Source organism: Dipodomys spectabilis, unplaced genomic scaffold, assembly GCF_019054845.1.
Source record: "Dipodomys spectabilis isolate Male_0828 unplaced genomic scaffold, ASM1905484v1 ptg000009l, whole genome shotgun sequence".
Taxonomy (NCBI): domain Eukaryota; kingdom Metazoa; phylum Chordata; class Mammalia; order Rodentia; family Heteromyidae; genus Dipodomys; species Dipodomys spectabilis.
This window is the reverse complement of record NW_024870686.1, coordinates 8,299,671-8,319,999: the sequence shown is the minus strand read 5'-3', so window position 1 is coordinate 8,319,999 and position 20,329 is coordinate 8,299,671. Positions and strand designations below refer to the sequence as shown.

Genomic DNA, 20,329 nt, shown 5'->3' with positions numbered 1-20,329 from the left:
ATCTGCAGTCTCAAGGGAGAAAGAACAAATGCACAAAAGCACAAGAACCGTATTGCCATTCGAATTTTCAAAGCAACACTGGATACAGAAAAATCAATGGAGTTAATATTTAAAAATAATGCAAAAGACTTCAGAACCTGCAGAAAACATTAAATAGAAAAGGCCTTCAACACATTTCCCATCAACTTCATAGCGTCCCTCATTAACTCTAGAAAGGAGGCTAGCTACAGCTTAAAGGAAACGCCAGGGTGTGGGCTTCAACAGAGATGACCACGCCCACTTCCGCTTCTCGCGCCTCCTGGCCGCTCCGGCGTTCCCCTCACGCGCGCACGCGCGCTCGCCTAGTGCGCCTGCGCAGCAGACGGACGCCACACGCTCCCGGAAGTGGGCGGTGCCCGTCGGAGTTTGTGTGGCTGCCGCCGCGGGAACGTGAAACCCGGTAATTTTTCAACGGAGAAGAGCGAGGTCGGAGGGATTTGGCGGAGTGAGAGCGAGCCCGGGTGCAGCTGCGGTATCTGGCTTGTGGGTGCAGGAGCCGGCATGGAGGAAGATGAGCCGAGTGGACGGCGTCGCGATGGCGAGGCCCTGGCTCGCGCGCAGCCCGGGTCGCCAGAGACGCCGTGCGAGAAGCAGCAGCAGCAGCAGCCGCGGCCGGGCCATCTCGAGGTGAGCCGCGGGTCCGCGCCCCGCCAGCCGCGCCCTTCCGCGGCCTCCCTCACCGAGGACGCGTCTTGGCCGGTGGTGGTGCTGCGGCGCTGCAGCCCGCACGCCCCGGGCCGCCCCGGACCCGGATCGGGGCCCGGTGAGCGCCCCCCCCACCCCGCCTCCACCCCGGGTGTGAGGAAACAGTCGTCGGAGAAGTTCCGAGTGAGAATTCTGCAGCAAACGTTCTCTGTCCACTGTTGCCATTCTACCTCCACCTCGCCCCCGCCCCGTCGGCTCTTGGAGAGGTGGTGGTTTCTGAAGTGGGGAGCCCCCCCCCCCCAACCCAGGAGAGGTCACGTTTCTTAGGACGCCAATCTGGGCCCTTTCTCCACAGCGGCCTCTTGAATGGAGCTTCGCCTCTGACTTTTCCCTGTGTCCTACTATTTCCCTCCAACAGAGTACTGAGGTGTGTGTGTGGGGGGGGGGGGATTGGGGGTGGCCCGGGGGCTTGAACCCAGGGCTCGGGCACTGTGCCTACGCTTTTGTACTCAAGGCTAGTGTTCTACCAGTCGAGGCACAGCTCCACTTCGGTCTTTTGGGGGCTTCCGTGGACGTAAGACTTTTTCTCCTGCCTTAGCTTGTTGGAACCATGAACCTCAGATCTCAGCCTCCTGGGTAGCTAGGATTTCTGGCGTGAAGCCCTCCCCCCCTCCCCGCCGTGCGTCATTCACAGATCCCCATTGTAGTGGCAAAAATTGTAAAACAAACAAAACAAAAATCTTAGGTCTTTTTCATTTATTTTTTGTTTGATTTTTTTTTAAGTCGCTGTACAAAGACAACTCTGGATTTTATTTATCGGTTTTTACGAATAGGATAGTTGCTGGCCAGCACGGTGGATTGTGAATTGTTAACACCCAAGCTAGGCTTTTTTTCTTTCTCTTACAAACAAAAGTTGACTACTTCATACTGAGTATTGGCACGAGGTTTTTCTAGCTCTTCTGTTCCTTCCATCTGTGATGTTAACGCACCACAGCTACAAAGATCTTTTTGTAATCTGAACTGGGCTGGTTCACTCCCTTCTGCAAGACCTTCTCCCAAGTACCTCTGGCTTCCCTGCTGTCTTTTGAAGAGAAAGGTCTTTTTCCTTAAGAGTCTTTATGTTTGACTGTTCTACATGCTTCTTCTTCTCTATGTGGCTATCTCATTCTCCTTGATACTTGGAAAGAAACTTTCTTATGCCCTAACAACCCCACTTCTCTCCTCATTGTAAGACATTTTTATCAAAAGTTTTTAAAAATGCAAGTACGAGGGTTTGAACTTAGGACTTCACCCTTCCCTTAGCTCTTTTGAACTAGGCTGCTGCTCTACCACTTGAGCCACACTCCCACTTCAAGATTTTTGCTGGCTAATTGGAGATTAGTTTTGGGGATTTTATTTCCTGGGCTGACCTTCATATGTCAGCCTTCTGAGTAGCTAGGATTTATAGGCATGAGCCATCAGTGCTTCTAAAGTTTTTTGTTTGTTTTTTTAGGAGACGAATGTAGATACTTAAGTATATTTCAAAGTCTTAAAACTTTAAGATATGACAACTGTCTAAATTGGACTTAGTGACTATCCTATCTTTTAAAACTTGTCATTGGATGCTCCTAATAAATGAGTGTAAAAATTTTCTCCCTTGGGCTGGGAAGGTGGTTCAGTGGTAGAGCACTTGCCTTGCATGCATGAGGCCCTGGGTTCGATTCCTCAGCACCTAATAAGCAAAAAGAAAAAAGCCAGAAGTGGCGCTGTGGCTCAAGTGGTAGAGTGCTAGCCTTGAGCTGAAGAGCTGAGGGACAGTGCCCAGGCCTAGAGTTCAGGCCCCATGACTAGACCCTCCCAAACCCCCCCCCCAAAAAAAAAAAATTCTCCTCTGATTTCAACTAAGCAGAGGGATTCAGCTAGTAAATTGCTTTTCTTTTTAGCATATTTGGGCTTGAACAGACCTTGCCCTCACTGGGCTACATATAATTTCATTTCATACTTGTAATAATGCTGCCTAAATACTATTTATCATTTTACCAAGTACCACTTAAGATAATTATACCTTGTTTTGATAGAAAAAAAAAACTGTAGATCAAAGGCTAATAACCCACCCAAGGTCAGCTGAGTTTTGTACTGAAGTGACTGATTCTAACATTAATTCTCATTTTTCTTAGACTCTTTGCCTTTAAGGAGCCTCCTGACTCAGAACAGAGTAAAGCAAGTTATATTGAAAACACATCTTTCATTTTCCTATCCTGGCCTCTTATTGCTGCAGTGGACATTTTCATTGGCTTTGTAACATATAGAAATCTCAGAAGTTTGAATCATTGAATCTGCATTTGTAATAATTATAAATTAATCCCTCCCCTTTTTTACTTTTACAGAAAAAGCAACGGTGTATTGATGACCAAGAAACAAATAGATCTGAATTCATTACCTCCAACACAAGTGACTTCAGTGACCCAGTTTACAAAGAGATTGCCATTACAAATGGTTGTATTAACAGAATGAGTAAGGAAGAACTCAGAGCTAAGCTTTCAGAATTCAAGCTTGAAACCAGGTAATTAAAAATAACTTTAGCTGGGTCCCAGTGGCTTAGTCTGTAATCCTAGCTGCTCAGGAGGCTGAGATTGGAGAATCGAAGTTTGAAACCAGCTTGGGCAGGAAAATGAGAGACTCTTATCTCCAATTAAGAATGAAAAAAGCTGGAAGTTAAGCTGTGGTTCAAATGGGGGAGAAAAGCTCAGGGTCAGTGCTCAGGGCCCCCCCCAACATACACAAAACAAAAATTAAAATTATATAAAGTAGTACATGCTCATCTTCCAACCATAGCTCCCTGAATGTTAAGGTTATTAGGTGTGTATCACTGTGCCTAACTTCAATTTTTAGTTTTTTAGGTTTATTTAATTGACAGATGTAGGACATGTTTCTTTTTTCTTTGCCTATTCATATTGTTTTCATAAAGAGTTTGGGATTTGTCTGAAATCAGGTAGTTTAAAGAAATCATTTATCAAAAAGTGTTTTAGTTTCTAAAACACTGTCGAATGATAGTATGCATCATTTAACTGTGTATAGATTGAAATAATAACTCTATATCTTTAATGAGATACACGTATATGTAGGATGTGAATGGTATTTTATAAATCAAATCAATGATTTTCTATAACTTAGTATATGTGGCAGGAATGACTTTGGAGTCACTGTATTTTGATAAACAATTGAACTGTCCAGCATAAAGGAAAAATTTGGTTATATGAAACATGGAGACATAATATTTCAGTGTACCCCTAAATTCTTATTCCCTTTTAAATGATATTCTTCCTCTATGCTCAGACTAGGTCCAGATTTCAAGCCCTAGGACTGTTGCAAAAAAAGAAAAAGAAAAATTAGGCTTTGCTGCTTTCTGAAAGAGCACAAATGTATTTTTCCTTCTAGATTCTCTATATCATAATTTGTGAAGAACCTTTTGACTTCATCTTTCCCTGCCTTTCAGTTGTGAAGTTATAATCTGTCACTTATAGAAGATTTTTCTGAAAATTTTTGTCCTTTTCAGATGTGAAGATCAACTTCATACCCTGGCTTGCATGAAAGCTAGAGACCTAGATGTTTATAAATTTATTCAACAAACTGGTATTGAATTCTAAGCACTAGACTAGGCTTTATCAGAAGGTAAATAAGATATTTCCTTACTTTGGAAATCTCAGACTCTTGGGAAAATACACAAATAATTGCAGTACAAAGTGGCCAGTGCTACATTGGAGTTCTGACCACTTATAGCATGAGAATACAGAACATTGAAGCCACGCACTGGTGGCTCATGCTGTAATCCTAGCTACTCAGGAGGCTGAGATCGAAGTTGGGCAGGAAAGTCTGGGAGACTTATCTCCAATTAACCACCAACAAACCAGAAGTAGAAGTGTGGCTCATGATATTGTGCCAGTTTTGAGCAAGGAAGAGGAGGTAGAGATACAGAACAGAGTATCTTCAATTCAGAAAGAGAACACTAAAAGGAAGGATGGTATTTCAAGGAAAAACAAAACTTGTAATTATTTTTAAAATTATTATTGTAAAGGTGATATATAGAGGACTAATTCTTGTTTGTTTGTTTTTCTGCTATGATCTTATGCTAAGCCCTTGCTATATAATAATCAAAGTTCTAGAACATGAAAACATACCACATATTAAGGCAGTGACTTACAGGATGTTTTGTCTGTAGTATATGATGTACCATTGAACATTGGGGGAAAAGAACCTTTGACAGTAGACTGAAACGATAGGTAATATGAACATGGTAAAGAATGAATTGGAAGGCTGTGATAGTGGAGGTGTTTGTCATTTATGAAGAAGCTATGGGAGCCATAGTAGAGATCATTAAGGAGAACTAGATTCTTGGTATTTTGATGAGGTGGGTGGGTTGGGTGGGTTTTGTTTTTTTTTTTTGGTTCCGGTCGTGGGGCCTGAACTCTGGGCCTGGGCGCTGTCCCTCAGCTCTTCAGCTCAAGGCTAGCGCTCTACCACTTGAGCCACAGCGCCACTTCCGGCTTTTTTTCTTTTTGCTTATGTGGTGCTGGGAATCGAACCCAGGGCCTCAGGCATGCAAAGCAAGCGCTCTTACCACTGAGCCACCTTCCTAGCCCCGGTTTTGTTTTTTTTTAAGGTGAGTATTTGAATGGGGAGGAGCAAGGGGAAGTAAAAATGATGGATTTTTTTTTTTATTCCAAGAGCTAGTTTTTACAGCAGTTTCTCAAAAAAAAAGAAGAAAGGAAAAGAGGAAGGGAGGGGGAAGGGCATATGCAGTAGTATATACCTGTGACTTCATGCCCTGATGCCCTATCTTAAATTAACTACCTCTACTCCCAACACCCCCCTTCCCTAAAAGGATGAAAGAAAGAAAGGGAGACTAACCAGGTAATGCAAAACTTTCACCAAGAATCTACTGAGTGTGATAATGTTCTTAAGGACAGTAAGAATGATATCTTCTAAACTAGTTTCCAAAGCAACTAGCAGCTATTCAACTTCATATGCCAGGATTGCAGTAGTTTCATATTCTTAAAGATTTTTTTAGTCGTCTAACCTATAAATGCCAATAAAAAAAGAGCATAATAAGGCCAACTTACCTGAATTTTCATATCAGACATTTGTACATGACCCGTAGAATAATTTAACAAAAATTTCAGGTTTTAGAAGTGGAGCTGTGGCTCAAGTGGTAGAGTACTCACCTTGAGCTGAAGAGCGCAGCGACAGCACCCAAGCCCCACGACCGACCAACAAAAAAAAAAAATTCAGGTTTCGTGTGTCATCTTAATCTATGAGGCACTATGGCTATATTAGTGGTATATGTGGATAAGGCTGAAGGTTGGAAGTTGTATATGTTTTGGAGAAAAGGTTCATGTTGTCTGTTAACTTAGCTTTGAATTTTGCTTCCCTTACATTTATTTTAGCTAGCATTTGATAAATTAGGCTGTGACTTGTCAAGGTTCAATCCAGTACCAGCAGATAAAAGTTCTGATTCTTGAGTGTAAAATTTGCCTAAATAAATTTTATTTTATATATTTTTTATTTTTTTCTATTTAGAGGAGTAAAGGATGTTCTGAAGAAGAGGCTGAAAAACTATTATAAAAAGCAGAAATTAATGTTGAAAGAGAGCAATTGTGCAGACAGTTACTACGACTATATTTGTATTATTGACTTTGAAGCCACTTGTGAAGAGGGTAATCCACCTGAGTTCATACATGAAATAATTGAGTTTCCTGTTGTTTTATTGAATACTCACACCTTAGAAATCGTAAGTGAATTTTGTTTTTAGTAGTAACTATTTTGGTGTCTCTTGTAAGTTGGAGAATCTCATTTGCTATTTTAGCTAGAACTAGAAGTCTCAGGTGAGTATTTTGCTTTTGTTGTGACATTGTCTTAACAGAAAAGCTTTACTAAGGCACTTTTAGGAATTGCTTCTCTTTTTTTTCCCCATGATAACAAAATCTCTTGGGAAGTAAAAAAACAAAAACATCGTAATGCCTGGTCCTAGTCTCAGAGATCCTAATTCAGTTTGGTGGTAGCACCTAGCCCCTGACATCAGCATATAACTTAAAACTTACCGTTTTTTTGGTTTTGTTTTTTGTTTCTTTTTTAAATGTGTAATCCAGTTAAAGACTACTGCTGTAGGCATAGGCACTCTGATTGCTATGAATAATAATTAACAGAAATCACTGTCATCATTCTGATGGAAAATTTATGGGGAAAACAACTGTAACCTTCATTTCTAAGCCATATAAAATATATACGAGCTGGGCATCAGTGACTCATGCCTGTAATCGTACTCAGGAGGCTGAGATCTGAGGATCTTGGTTTGAAGCCAGCCCTGGCAGAAAAGTCCCAGGAGACTTTTCTCAAATTAAGCACTCAAAAACTGGAAATGGTGCTGTGACTCAGGTGGTAGAGCATTAGCCTTGACTCAGGTGGTAGAGCATTAGCCTTGAGCACAAAGAGGCTCAGAGGTAGTGCCCAGGCCCTGAGTTCAAGCCCCACAACCAGCAGCAAAAAATGCTGGAAATGAAGCTGTGGCTCTAGTGGTACAATGCTAACCTTGAGCTAGCCTTGAGCAAAAGAAGCCCAGGGACAGTGCCCAGGTCCTGAGTTCAAACCATATGACTAGACAAAAATAAAAATAAATAAAGGGAAAAATGATACTATAAGGGCAAATTGATTTCACTTCTTTTAGGGACAGTTCTCCCTTATTTAGATTTTAGGTTTATAGTTTTAAAGTAGTACAAAGTTTTCAATGTTTAGTTCTTCAAGAAATGTTCATTTAAGTTTTGATTTAAAGGTTTGCTTTCAAACTCAGTATCTTAATATTTTTTTTAAATTGCAAAGCAAATAATTTTAATCAAAATATCAGAGGGCTTTGTTAGGGGAAATGAATCCTTTAAAAATTCTAGGTAGGGGCTGGGAGGGTGGCTCAGTGGTAGAGTGCTTGCCTTGCATGCATAAGGCCTGGGTTTGATCCTGAGCACCACATAAGCAGAAAAAGCCAGAAGTGGCACTGTGGCTCAGGTGGTAGAGCACTAGCCTTGAGCTGAAGAGCTGAGGGATAGTGCCCAGACCCAGAGTGCAGGCCTCACGACCAACAAAAAAAAAATTCTAGATAGATCTGTACCATGAACACCTATAAAGTCAGAGCACTTTTGTTCAATGTGTCATGTAGTTTATGCACATTAAAGTAACTGTTGCCTTCCTTTGTAGGAAGATACATTTCAGCAGTATGTGAGGCCAGAGATGAATACACATCTGTCTGATTTCTGCATCAGTCTTACTGGAATTACTCAGGTTGTGATCTTATTATTTCAAATTAGAGACTTGCTTTCTACAAAGTTTAGAAATTACTGTTACGAGTAATTTAATGTGTTCTCCTTGGTTGGGGTAAAGGTCACCATATTGTAATCAACAAATAAATGGTTGGACAAGGTGGTGAATGTACTCCCAGCTCCTAGAAGACTGAGGTGGGATGGTCACTTGAGCCCAGGAGTTTGAAACCAGCTTGTGCAGCATAGTAAAATCCTCATCTTAAAAAACAAAAAGCAAATCATGTATCATATACTTAACTTTTCCCTTTAAAGAGTTGTAATGATACATCTTAAATATTTTATTTGTAAAATAGAGAATTATCTGAGTGTTACTGTGCTCTACTTGGGGATAAGTTTTAGAATGTATCTATTTGCAACCTGACTATATTTACTCTTATGACGTGCTTGTATTTTAATGAGTAGGTCTTTTATTTACTTTCTTAATTCGCTTATTCTTTCAGTCATTCTGCATATGGTTGGGTGTCTTCTATAATATATGCCAAGGAACTAGGTAGGGATTCAGAAACAGACAGATGTGGTTACAATAAAGTTAAGAGTTAGAAGTCAGGGTATTTAGCATCTGCATAAGGTTTCCATTGATGACAGGAAATACAGGAGGGGGGGGGTGGGGAGAACCTTTCATGTTTTATGCTGGTTACCTTCGGCTGAATAAAGATAAGTAGGGGGAGGACTGGTCATTTCAGGCATGAAACAATTTCATGTAGTGTAGGGTGGCTCAAATGTACATGATCTAATGAAATGGTCAAGATAGACTGTGTCGTGCCAGCTTAAAAGGTTCTCCTGGATCCCTTATCTTGAAAGCCTTGCAGAATGTCTGGAGGGCATTTTGTGAGAGTGGTTGATTGGGCTGGTACATTTTAGGAAGTTCTGATAGTTTGGTATTGTTTGGAGCGATCACTCAGGAGATGATGGCTTGCAGCTGATAAGAGATTGCCCTTTACTCTTTTTTTTTTTTTTTTTTTTCAAATTTCTTACTGTGATTTAAGTGGTTACATAATTTTCCAAATTTCACAGTATTGTGGGATAGTGATGCTTAGTTAGAGTCACAAACACATTCTAACTTTCATGGGGCAAATTGTCTATCATGGTCTATAACATTTATGAGTTCTATGAGCTTTGCAATACAGTTATTTCTTCCACATTTGTTTTGCACAGCATCAACTGTTCCCTCTTTCCCACTTGTTCCCTCCCTCCCATCGCTGCCATTGAGTTGCTTAGTTCATTTTGATCAATGTCCAGTGCAGCTGATGGGTCCTGCTGTTGTATGTTTTCCCCTGATTCCCTCTAGTGCTGTGTCTTCCTCCTGGTTTCCCTCCAGTGTGCACATATATACCATATATATGAGCAGCAGCATAGGGTTATTTACTAGTGATTCGACCAGATGAGTTTTGTTTCTTAAGTCTTGCTAATTTTGTCTTATCACCTTACATTTTGGATTTAGCATCCACTTATCAGGGACACCACGTGCCGTTTATCTCTTTGCTCTCTTGGCTTACCTCACTCAACATGATTTTCTTCCAGCTCTATCCATTTCCCTGCAAATGCCATTATTTTGTCCTTTCTTGTCCCGACCCGCAGGGCGTCAGCGAGGGCAGTGAACCTAAGTTAGAAAGAATGAAGGGACAAGAGACATGAAGAATGACAGCAAGACAAGGATTCTGATCAAGCTGCAAATTTTTATTTTTCACACCGGGGTATTTATATGCTTGGAATAAGGAAGCTTTTTTTTTTTTTTTTTTTGGTCGGTCGTGGGGCTTGAACTCTGGGCCTGGGCACTGTCCTTCAGCTCAAGGCTAGCACTCTACCACTTGAGCTACAGCGCCACTTCCGGTTTTCTGGTGGTTTATTGGAGATAGGAGTCTCACAGTCTTTCCTGCCCGGGCTGGCTTTGAACCGCAATCCTCAGATCTCAGCCTCCTGAGTAGCTAGGATTACAGGCGTGAGCCACCAGCGCCCGGCTTTAAGGAAGCTTTTTCATTGGCCGTTAAGGAAGCTTTTTCATTGGCCATAGCAGTGCAGGATGTTTACTTAGGGCAGGAGGAAAGGGTGGTCATTAGCAGTTGCAGGATGTTTACTTAGGGCAGGATGAGGGTCGGATTCTGTAAACTCAGCCTCAAGATGTTCCAGTGAGATAGTCAAGCCTATTATGTTGAGAGACTCAACTTTTGGCTCCCGACACTTTCTAATGGCTGCATAATATTCCATTGTGTATAGATACCACAATTTTTGGATCCATTCATCTGTGGTGGGACATCTGGTTATTTCTATATCCTGGGTATTGTGAACAGTGCTGCACTGAACATATTGGTGCATGTGTCTGTGTATCCTGGTTTCTGTTGCTCAGGGTAGATGCCTAGGAGTGGTATGACTGGGTCACAAGGGAGGTCAATATTTAGCTTTCTGAGGACCCTCCAGACTGCTTTCCAAAGTGGTTGTATAAGTGTACATTCCCACCAGCAGTGTAATAGGGTTCCTCTTTCTCCGCATCCCCTCCAGCATTTGTCGTTGGCTGACTTTAGGATGTGGGCCATTCTGACTGGGGTAAGGTGGTATCTTAGGGTTGTCTTTATTTGCATTTCCTTCACAACCAGGGATGGTGAACATTTCCTCATGTGTTTCTTTGCCATTTTTATCTCTTCTTCTGAGAAGTCTCTCTTTAGTTCCCTTGCCCATTTAGTAATTGGTTTGTTAGGTTTGGGAGGGATTAGTTTCTTGAGTTCCCTGTTTATATTGGATATTAGCCCCTTGTCTGATATATTGCTGGTAAATATTTTTTCCTAGTTAGTTGGTTGTCTTTCTAGCTTGGTTGCTATAACTTTAGCTGTACAGAAACTTTTTATTTTAAGGTAGTCCCATTTGTCAAGTCTCTCCAATTTGTTGTTACCCTGGGATTCTGTTCAGGAAGTTCCTTCCTGTGCCTATAAGTTCAAGTGTCTCTCCTACTCTGTCCTGCAGTAGTTTCAGAGATTCAGGTTTGATGTTAAGGTCTTCAATCCATTTTGAGTTGATGTTGGTGCATGGTAATAGGCTGGGGTCCTCTTTAGTTTCTGCATGTGGCTGCCCAGTTTTCCCAGTCCTAGTAGTTGAAGAGGCTGTGTTTCTTCTACTGTATGTCTCTGGTTCCTTTGTCAAATATCAGGTGACTGTAGGAGTATGGTTTTATTCTGGATCTTCTATTCCACACCATTCGCCTTCGGGTCTGTTTTTGTGCCAGTACCATGCTGTCTTTGTTATTATGGCTCTATAGTAGAGTTTGAAGTCTGGCATCGAGATCCCTCCCGAGTAGTCTTTTTTGCCTAGAATTGTTTTGGCTATTCTAGGTGTCTTGTTCCCTTTATTCTTAAGAATCCATAAACTACTAGGTTGGAACCTATAAAAAGAGAACCACAAGGGATGATCTAAAATCTTATTGGAGCAAGATTGTATATTTCAATTAAAGACAGTTCCTAATACTTAGCTATGGGCAGTTTTTAGTTGACTTAAATGAAACTTTAGATAGGTGGGTTTAAGCCTAGGAATTCATGAAGTTTAAAGCATAAATTCTCATATTGTCCCCTACCCTGTATTTTATGTTTGGGTATTTTGTAGGATTAGCTGCCTTGACTTTTACATATTCTGTTTTTATGTTCTCAGGATCAGGTAGACAAAGCTGATACTTTCCCTCTAGTACTGAAAAAAGTAATTGACTGGATGAAGTTGAAAGAATTAGGAACAAAGTATAAATATTGCATATTAACAGATGGGTAAGTACTGAGGATAATTATCTTTTTTAATCTTCTAAAAATTAAGCATGGATGTTATTTATTCAACTCTTATAATAACCACAAAAGTATAATTTATTAAAAGTTCTGGAATAACCTCATAACAACAGTGTTCCCTTTTCTATTCTTTCTACTTAAAACTTGAATCCTAGGGATGAAGAAGAGAGAAAGCAGTAACAATTTAATCCCAGATTAGAGGGCTGGAAAGATAAATATTAATAATACACAATCTAAAATTACCTGAAATCCTGTTTGAATCCTGACATTTGCTAGCTATCAAGCCTTCACCTTGGCCTCAGGGTTCTTTCATTTCATCCTAACTTTTTAGCCTAATCTACTTGCTATTACTCCTTTTTACAGTAGACGGTGCTGCCCAGGAATTCACCTTGTTTACCTTTCCTCTGTATTTTATACTTTTCTCTGTTGGGAGACTCTTCCTCACTACTTCTATATGCTTATTCAGAGCTTTCCTTGTGTGTTAACCTCACACTATAATTCATATTGATCTTTTTTTAAAAGTCTGATAACCTTTATGAAAATGTTCCACTCTGACTAGATATTCTAATAATATATAACTTAATTTTATGTATGTCATGAAATTAGAAATCCTTTAGGATCATCTTCCATAATGTTTACTATAGTGCTGGTCTCAAAAGTGTATGCCCAAAAGCATTTATTAATAAAAAGCTAGACAGGGAAAACAGAAAGATTAAAACAAGGATTACATATATTGCACTAAGACAACTCCTGTACCATAATGCTACTATGAACGCTAAAGAAGTAAGTTGTGACCCACTAGTGGTTTTTTTACACTGTGGATGGTTTGTACTCAGACATCAACATAGGTTACAAGAGTTTACATGCAAGAGGAGAATGTTGATTAATCACATGACCGTGAGTTTAGAAGTTTTGGAAAATGTTGATCAGCCTCATTTTAATAATACTCATTTTGATAATACTAATAGGTTTTGCTGTTATAACAGTATGTACAGTTCTATAAAATGTCAAATTCTAGAACAGATGATTTCAAAATTTTTGCAGTTTGTAGTGAGAGCACTAACAGAAACAGTAATTGATACCTCCAAAAATGACATCTCAAGCAAGGAGCTTAAGGGTATGTGGAGATTGCTTTAAGATATTAAAAATACACATACAAATAGGACCCTAAGGATAGATACTTTCAATTAGTGTAGTCGAGTATACTCTTGTTGCCAGTATAGTAGATAAGTTGAGGAGTTTTGGCTAAAGAGTATAACTTCTACTGTTCCGACTCCCCTCATCTTAGAAGAGCCACATGTGAGCCAACACAGTTTCCACATTTAACATTTAGTATTGGCCTCTTTTTAACTATAGCAAGGGGATTGTTATGATGGAAAGTGTTTTAGCACAACAGGTTATATTTCAACTCATTTATTATCTCATTAAGTTGTTTTATTTCAAAAACATACCCTCAAAGAATGTAATATGATAACCCTAGCATTACACATAGTATTAATAAATAGTAAGTATAAGACAGTAAACAAATGCCAGGCGCTGGTGGCTCATGCCTGTAATCCTAGCTATTCAGGAGGCTGAGATCTGAGGATTGCGGTTCAAAGCCAGCCCTGGCAGGAAAGTCTGTGAGACTCTTATCTCCAGTAAACCACTCAGAAAACTGGAAGTGGCACAGTGGCTCAAGTGGTAGAGTGTTAGCCTTAAGCTGAAGAGCTGAGAGTCAGTGTTCAGGCCCAGACTTAAAGCCCCATGACCGACAAAAAATAAAAAGGATAGTAAGCACATAAAAAGTAGTAAGCAGGGCTGGGAAGGTGGCTCAGTGGTAGAGCACTTGCCTTGCATGCCTGAAGCCCTGGGTTCAGTTCCTCAGCACCACATAAACAAAAAGAAAAAAGCCGGAAGTGGCTCTGTGGCTCAAGTGGTAGAGCGCTAGCATTGAGCTGAAGAGCTGAGGGACAGTGCCCAGGCCCAGAGTTCAGGCTCCACGACCGGACCCAAAAAAAAAAAAAAGTAGTAAGCAAACATATAGTAAATAAGCATAAACAATATTTAACAAATGGAAGCCTTCCCAGGAATCAAAATATAAAATAAAAATAATCAAGAGTGCTGGGCACTATTGGTAAATGCCTATAATCCCAGCTGCTGAGGTCTGAGGATCATGGTTTGAAGCCAGGCAAGGAAGTCCATGAGACTTGTACTAGTTAACCACCAAAAACCAAAGGTAGACCTATGGCTCAAATGGTAGATCTCTAGCCTTGAGCAAGAAAGCTCAGGATAGTACCCAGGCACTGAGTTCAAAACCCCAAAGTAGTGTGTGTGTGGACACATACATGCATATACACTCACACACACACAAAGTGAACCTAATATGAATTAGTTTCTGGAAAAAAAAATATACTCAGCCTGGCTTTGAACTATGATCCCCAGATCTCAGCCTCCTGAGTAGCCTGAATTACAAACACGAGCCACCAGCACTGAGGCTATCTTTTTCTTTTTTGAAGTTATTTTTGAGGTGTATTGTAGGAAACCAGGTTAATTTTCGAAGCTTGACATTAGGTGAGTATAAGAAAGTTGACAAATTGAAACTAAAAAGAATGACTTAAAATACTCATTTGTGTAGTATTGGCATGGTATTTATTGTATGCATTTCTCTCCTGTTTTTATTATTTACCAGTTCATGGGATATGAGTAAGTTCTTGAACATGCAGTGCCAACTTAGCAGGCTCAAATATCCTTCTTTTGCTAAAAAGTGGATCAATATTCGAAAATCGTATGGAAACTTTTACAAGGTAAAATTTCTATACTTTTTCTCTGTATTATCTCAAAATATACTGGCTTGCTATCTTTTTATTTATTTATTTATTTTTGGGTCCAGTCGTGGAGCCTGAACTCTGGGCCTGGACCCTGTCCCTCAGCTCTTCAGCTCAAGGCTAGCACTCTACCACTTGAGCCACAGCGCCACTTCTGGCTTTTTTTCTTTTCTGCTTATGTGGTGCTGAGGAATGGAACCCAGGGCCTCAAGCATGCAAGGCAAGCGCTCTACCACTGAGCTTCATAGATTTGCAGTTCAAATTACAAAGCTAAACCTTTTTCCCCCTCATTTTTCTCATTCACTTTATTTAAGTAGGTGATCTGTATACACATGAAAGCATTTGAACCACTTATTTATATGTGGATTGCTGATAGAACATATGTTCATCACTGAATTTTAATTTTATTTGATCAAACATATAGTGTAAAAATTTAAAATAAAACTAGAAGGCTTAGAACAAATGGCAGCCTTTTGCTACAGCCCTCGCCAGAGCTACTGATCCTGTTCTTTTTAAATTAAAATTTAAAAAAAAATTACCTTCATATTTCTTCGTTGTGTATGTGAGGGGTATGTGTGTGTGTGCATGCCTGTCAGTGCACCAGTGTGCCAGTACCGAGGCATGAATTCAGGGCCTGCCTCATGGCTGCCATTCTACCATTTGAGTCAAACCTCCAGCTATGGCTTTTTGCTGGTTAATTGGAGTCAAGAGTCTCTTAAATATGTCTGTCCAGGATGACTTTCTACTGTGATTCTCAGATCTCGGCCTCTGGAGTAGCTAGGAATACAGGAAAGAGTCACTGGTATGCATCTACCTTCCTATTTCTAAGTCACGTGAATTTTAAGATTTGAGATGTGTGTTGAATTCCTGCTGTGGAAGGTATTCGGCTCGTAACTTCCTTCTCCTGTGTGTTCTTCCTCACCCTACATCTTTGTAATAATATTACCTTTATAATCAAATCACTGGAAAATGAGATCATTCATACTCAGAGTTAATGATTGAAAGGTATGTAGTAATTCCTAACACTTGTTTGTTGTAATGTTTTATTCTTCTCTACTAATTTTCTTTTCTTTCTTTCTTTTTTTTTTTTTTTTGTCGCTCGTGGGGCTTGGGTGCTATCCCTCAGCTCTTCAGTTCAAGGCCAGCCCGCTACTGCTTGAGCCACAGCGCCACTTCCGGTTTTCTAGTTTATTGGACTTTCCTGCTGGGGCTGGCTGTGAACCACAATCTTCAGATCTCAGCCTCCTGAGTAACTAGGATTACAGGCATGAGCCACTGGTGCCTGGCTTCCTACTAATTTTCTTACCTATTTATCTAGTGAAATTTTTTTTGTCAGTCATGGGGCTTGAACTCTGGACCCAGGTGCTATCCTTGAGCTCTTTAGCTCAAGGCTAGCATTCTACACTTGAGCCACAGCACCACGTCTGGTTTTCTGAAAGTTAATTGGAGATGAGTCTCATAGACTTTCTTGCCTGGTTGGCTTTGAAGTACAATCCTCAGATCTCAGCCTCATGAGTAGCTAGGATTACAGTTCTGAGCCACCAGTGCTTTTTTTTTTTTTTTCCATATTTTCCTGATTGCATTTATTGTCTTGTATATAGGATTCTTTTAAATATCTTCTGCACTGCTGTTTTCATGGTCACAAATTTTAAAGTTCCGTTTAGCAGGGGAGATCTTTTGTTTTTCTTTCAGTAATGAAGAATAGCTTTACTTGTTATGGTAATATAAATATTTCTTATATAAATGTATCTTCTAATTTGTACTCATTTGTTCAGGGCATAAACCTATGAGTGGAATTGCTGGTTTGTAGGCTATGTGTATTGTTATTACTAGATAATGTGAAAGTAATTTTCCCAAAGGGTGGTACCTTATTTGTACTCATATTAGTAATGGTAAGTTTTCAGTGGGTGCATATTTTTGTAGGTGTCTGATATTGCCAGACATTATCATTGTTAAGTTAATCTGATGGATGTGTGATGCTTTCATTTGACATCCTAAATGAGAGAAGATAAGTGATCACTCATGAAACTGAATTTGTGTGTGTGTGTGTGTGTGTGTGTGTCAGTGTCAGTCGTGGGGCCTGAACTCTGGGCCTGGGCACTGTCCCTCAGCTCTTCAGCTCAAGGCTAGCGCTCTTCCAGTGCCACTCCTGGCTTTTTCTGCTTATGTGGTGCTGTGGAACCGAACCCAGGGCCTCTTGCATGCAAGGCAAGCACTCTACCACTGAGCCATCTTCCCAGCCCCTGAACTTTTTTTTATTAGCCATATGGACTACTACTTTTTGGTGAAATCCCTAAATCTGTTAGTTTTGTTTTTTTTTTTTTTTTAAAGGAGCTTAGGAATCTTTTCATACTGGTTTATAGTGTGACTTTGTTATGGTTTACTACTCCCTTAAGTATACTTAATAATTTTTCCTCTTATTGGGGATTTTTCTTTTGCTCATTTTGTGATTAAAAAAAAATTATATCCAGATGATGGTGGCTCATACCTGTAATCCTAACTACTCAGGAGGGTGAGATCTAAGGATCATGATTTAAAGCCAGCCTGGGTAGGAAAATCCATGAGACTCTTATTTCCAGTTAACCACCACCAGAAAACTAGAAATGACTTGAAGTGGTAGAATACTAGCCTTGAGTGAAAAATCTCAGAGACTCGGGCCCCATGACCAACAACAGCAAAAAATTCTTAACGGGAAATTTCAAAAACACAGAAATAGACATAATGAATCTTGAGCCAAATTCATGGACATTCTTGTTTCACTTATAACCTTACTTCTTCCCTTTTCCTTATGTTGAGTCAGAAAGAAGACTGAATGGAAAATAGTATATATACAGTGTACACAAGCACTTGGGGTCCCCCCACTTCTTTTTGCTGGTACTGGAGTTTGAACTCAGCCTAATACTCTTGCTCAGCTTGCTTTTGCCTGATGCTTTACCATTTGAACCACACTTCCAGTCTGGCTTTTTGGTGGATAATTGGAAACAGTCTTTAAAAACTTCTGCCTGGGCTGGCTTCTAGCCTAAATCCTTCAAGTCTCAGCATCCCGATTATGGTTATAGGTAGAGGACATCAGTTACCCACTTTTCCCCATTTATAAAAATTAAAAATTACTTTCACCTAACCTTTCTTGAGGGTTGATGGTAGAGATAGGCAAATTGAATTAGTATTTTTTTTTTTTACAAATTAAGAAAAAATTCTTTAAACATTTTAATGAAAATGTAACTAGGATTGATTTTTTTCTAAAAGTAGGCTAAAACACTGACCCAATTGTATAGATGATTTTGGGGGAAAATCCAACATCTCTTTGGAGTAGTTCAGACTCAAATGTAAACTTAACATTTACACAAATTGTACAAATGTATTTTTTCTTTTATAAGCTTGTATATGAGTTGTTGTTTTTTTTCTGAGATACTGGGGGTTGAACCTAGGCCATACTATTGCTTGGCACATCCCCAGCCCATAAAAAATATTTCTAAAGTGAGAGACTCAATAGACTTCTTTACTGTGAGTCCCAAACAGGGTTTTTTTTTCCTTCTGTTTTTATTTCTTCCTGTACAAATGCTCAATACTGCATTGAATTTAAGATGACACATACTTTGTTTGGTTAGGGTGGGTCAAAGAGTGGACACACATTGGAGGAAGGATGGGTGAGCAAATGCAGTCATATTCAGTGCAAAAAACATATATAAGCTCACATGAATTTCATTTTCTTCCAGGTACAGTTTCTGCCCTTGCTCTCCATGCTTGCTAAATGACCAAAGAGAATCCCGTATTTCGAAAGATGAGAATTAGAAAGAAATATTTCCTTCTTTCTTGTGCATGCCAGAATACTCTTGCACAACATTAGAACAATTTTAAGGGGCAGAATATTAGTTGCATCTTTAGTATAGTATCAGATTACATCCACAGAGCTCTTTCTCAAAGTCAGATTTCAGGCTGAGCAGAAGATCAGAGAAAGCAGCTCTCACCTAGATGTATTCTAGTGTAGAAAGGCAAGAAAAACAATTTTCTTCTGATTTTTTAGACTGCTTTTACTAAGACTTGAGACTTAATAACTTTGTGAAGCCGAAAGAGAAGTGTGAGCATTTTTGAGGTTTCTTATTGTTATATATTATTTTCAAAGACTGTTTTCTTTGAAATCTGAGAATATTTTAACTTGAAGTCGAACATTTTCTTGTTCAGCTGGTTTATGATTTTAGGGGGGAAAAAAGTCTTCCTAAGTAGGCTGGTTCTTGGAGCATTTTTACAAACCATTCAACGTAATCTGGCCTGTTTTCCTGCCATTCACCTTTCTACTAGGATACCTTGTTAAGACTTTTCCCTTTGCAGAATCAGATGTGTATGTTGTGTGTTTGTGTGTGTGTGTGGGGGGGGGGGCTCTGTTGTTCAGGTTTGCATAATTTTTTAAAACAATATAATAGAGCTGGGTACCAGTGGCTCACACCTACAATCCTAACCACTCAGGAGGTTGAGATCTGAGGATCAAGGTTTGAAGCCAGCCAAAGCTAGAAATAGAGCTCCAATGGTAGAATGCTACCCTTGAGTACAAAAGCTCAGGGACAGCTTCTAGACTCAGGGCTCAATCCCAAAGACCAGCACAGTGAAAAAGCAATATGATAGAGTGAATTGGCCTTTGGCCTTTGCTTAGTAAAGTTAACTTTTTCTGTCACTGTCTAAAACTTCTTGTTTTATATTTTGTTTTTATTTTTTTGCAGTGATAAAAATCTATCACATCTGCCTCTTTAGTCATTGTAAAGTGTTGAATTTGATGGTGTTAAATACATTCACATTGTTATACCATTATCACAATGTCCATCTCTAGAACTTTTTGTCTCCTAAAACTGAAACTGTGCTTATTGAACTTCCTTTTTCTTAGCCTTTGGTGACTATCATTCTTTCTGTCTCTATAAATTTAACTTTTCAACAGACTTCCTCTAAATGAAATCAGCATATTGCTTATTTAACAGCATAATGTCTTCAAGGTTCATACATGTACTATGTCAGAGTTTTCTTTCTTCCTCTGGTTGAGTAATATTCTATTAAAAATGTATGCTACATTTGAAAAAAATTCATTTGTACCTTGAATGTTTGGCTATTGTAAATAATGCCAAGGAGGATGACTGTCCACATAACTGTTGTAAGTCTCTTAGTTCTTTAGGAACTGAAAGAATTGGACCACCCATTTTAAAATCAGGATTTTTGTGTAAAGAAGTTCTAAATAATATTACCACCTTTCAAATGACACATTTGAAAGTTTTTTTCTTATATCTCAGAAGTTTCCATTTCTCTTGTTTTAAAATTTTGATGAAGTTTTTATTTTTTCTGCAATGTATGTTTTGGTGTTATATCCACATCACTATCAAATCTAATGTCATGCCTTTCCTTACGTTTTCTGTTAAGTGTTTTATTCATTTTAGATTATACATTTTTAATCTTTAATCTACTTGTTTATTTTTCATGTGGTATAAATCATGTGGTATAAATATACATATAAATACATTTATATGTACTTCAGGATCCATTTCTGGAGTCTATTCTCTTCTGGTACACTTGTTTTATCTTCATCTTGATACTTTACCATTTTGATTACAGTAGCTTTATAGTAAGTTTTGAAATGAAGATATGTTAGACCACTATTTTTTCTCAGTTGGTTTGTCTGTCTGAGGTCCCATTGAGTTGGTAGATCAGAATTGTCTGTTATAATACAAAAAAGTATTTCAGTATACATTATATTTAA

The 20,329-nt window shown here is 39.3% G+C and overlaps 1 protein-coding gene across 2 annotated transcripts in view; it reads left to right on the top strand.

The window, feature by feature from the left end:
• Positions 1-379: 379 nt before the first annotated feature.
• Eri1 (exoribonuclease 1) overlaps positions 380-20,329 on the top strand; it is a 37,971-nt gene continuing 18,021 nt past the window's right edge. For both annotated transcript variants that reach the window (XR_006151101.1, XM_042701893.1), the window contains exons 1-6: positions 380-666; positions 3,051-3,226; positions 6,241-6,451; positions 7,906-7,989; positions 11,661-11,770; positions 14,457-14,571. Coding sequence is in view for 1 of the 2 variants with exons in the window: in XM_042701893.1 (XP_042557827.1) it covers positions 541-666; positions 3,051-3,226; positions 6,241-6,451; positions 7,906-7,989; positions 11,661-11,770; positions 14,457-14,571 (822 nt within the window). In the remaining variant the exon portion in view is untranslated. The remainder of the gene's footprint in view (positions 667-3,050; positions 3,227-6,240; positions 6,452-7,905; positions 7,990-11,660; positions 11,771-14,456; positions 14,572-20,329) is intronic.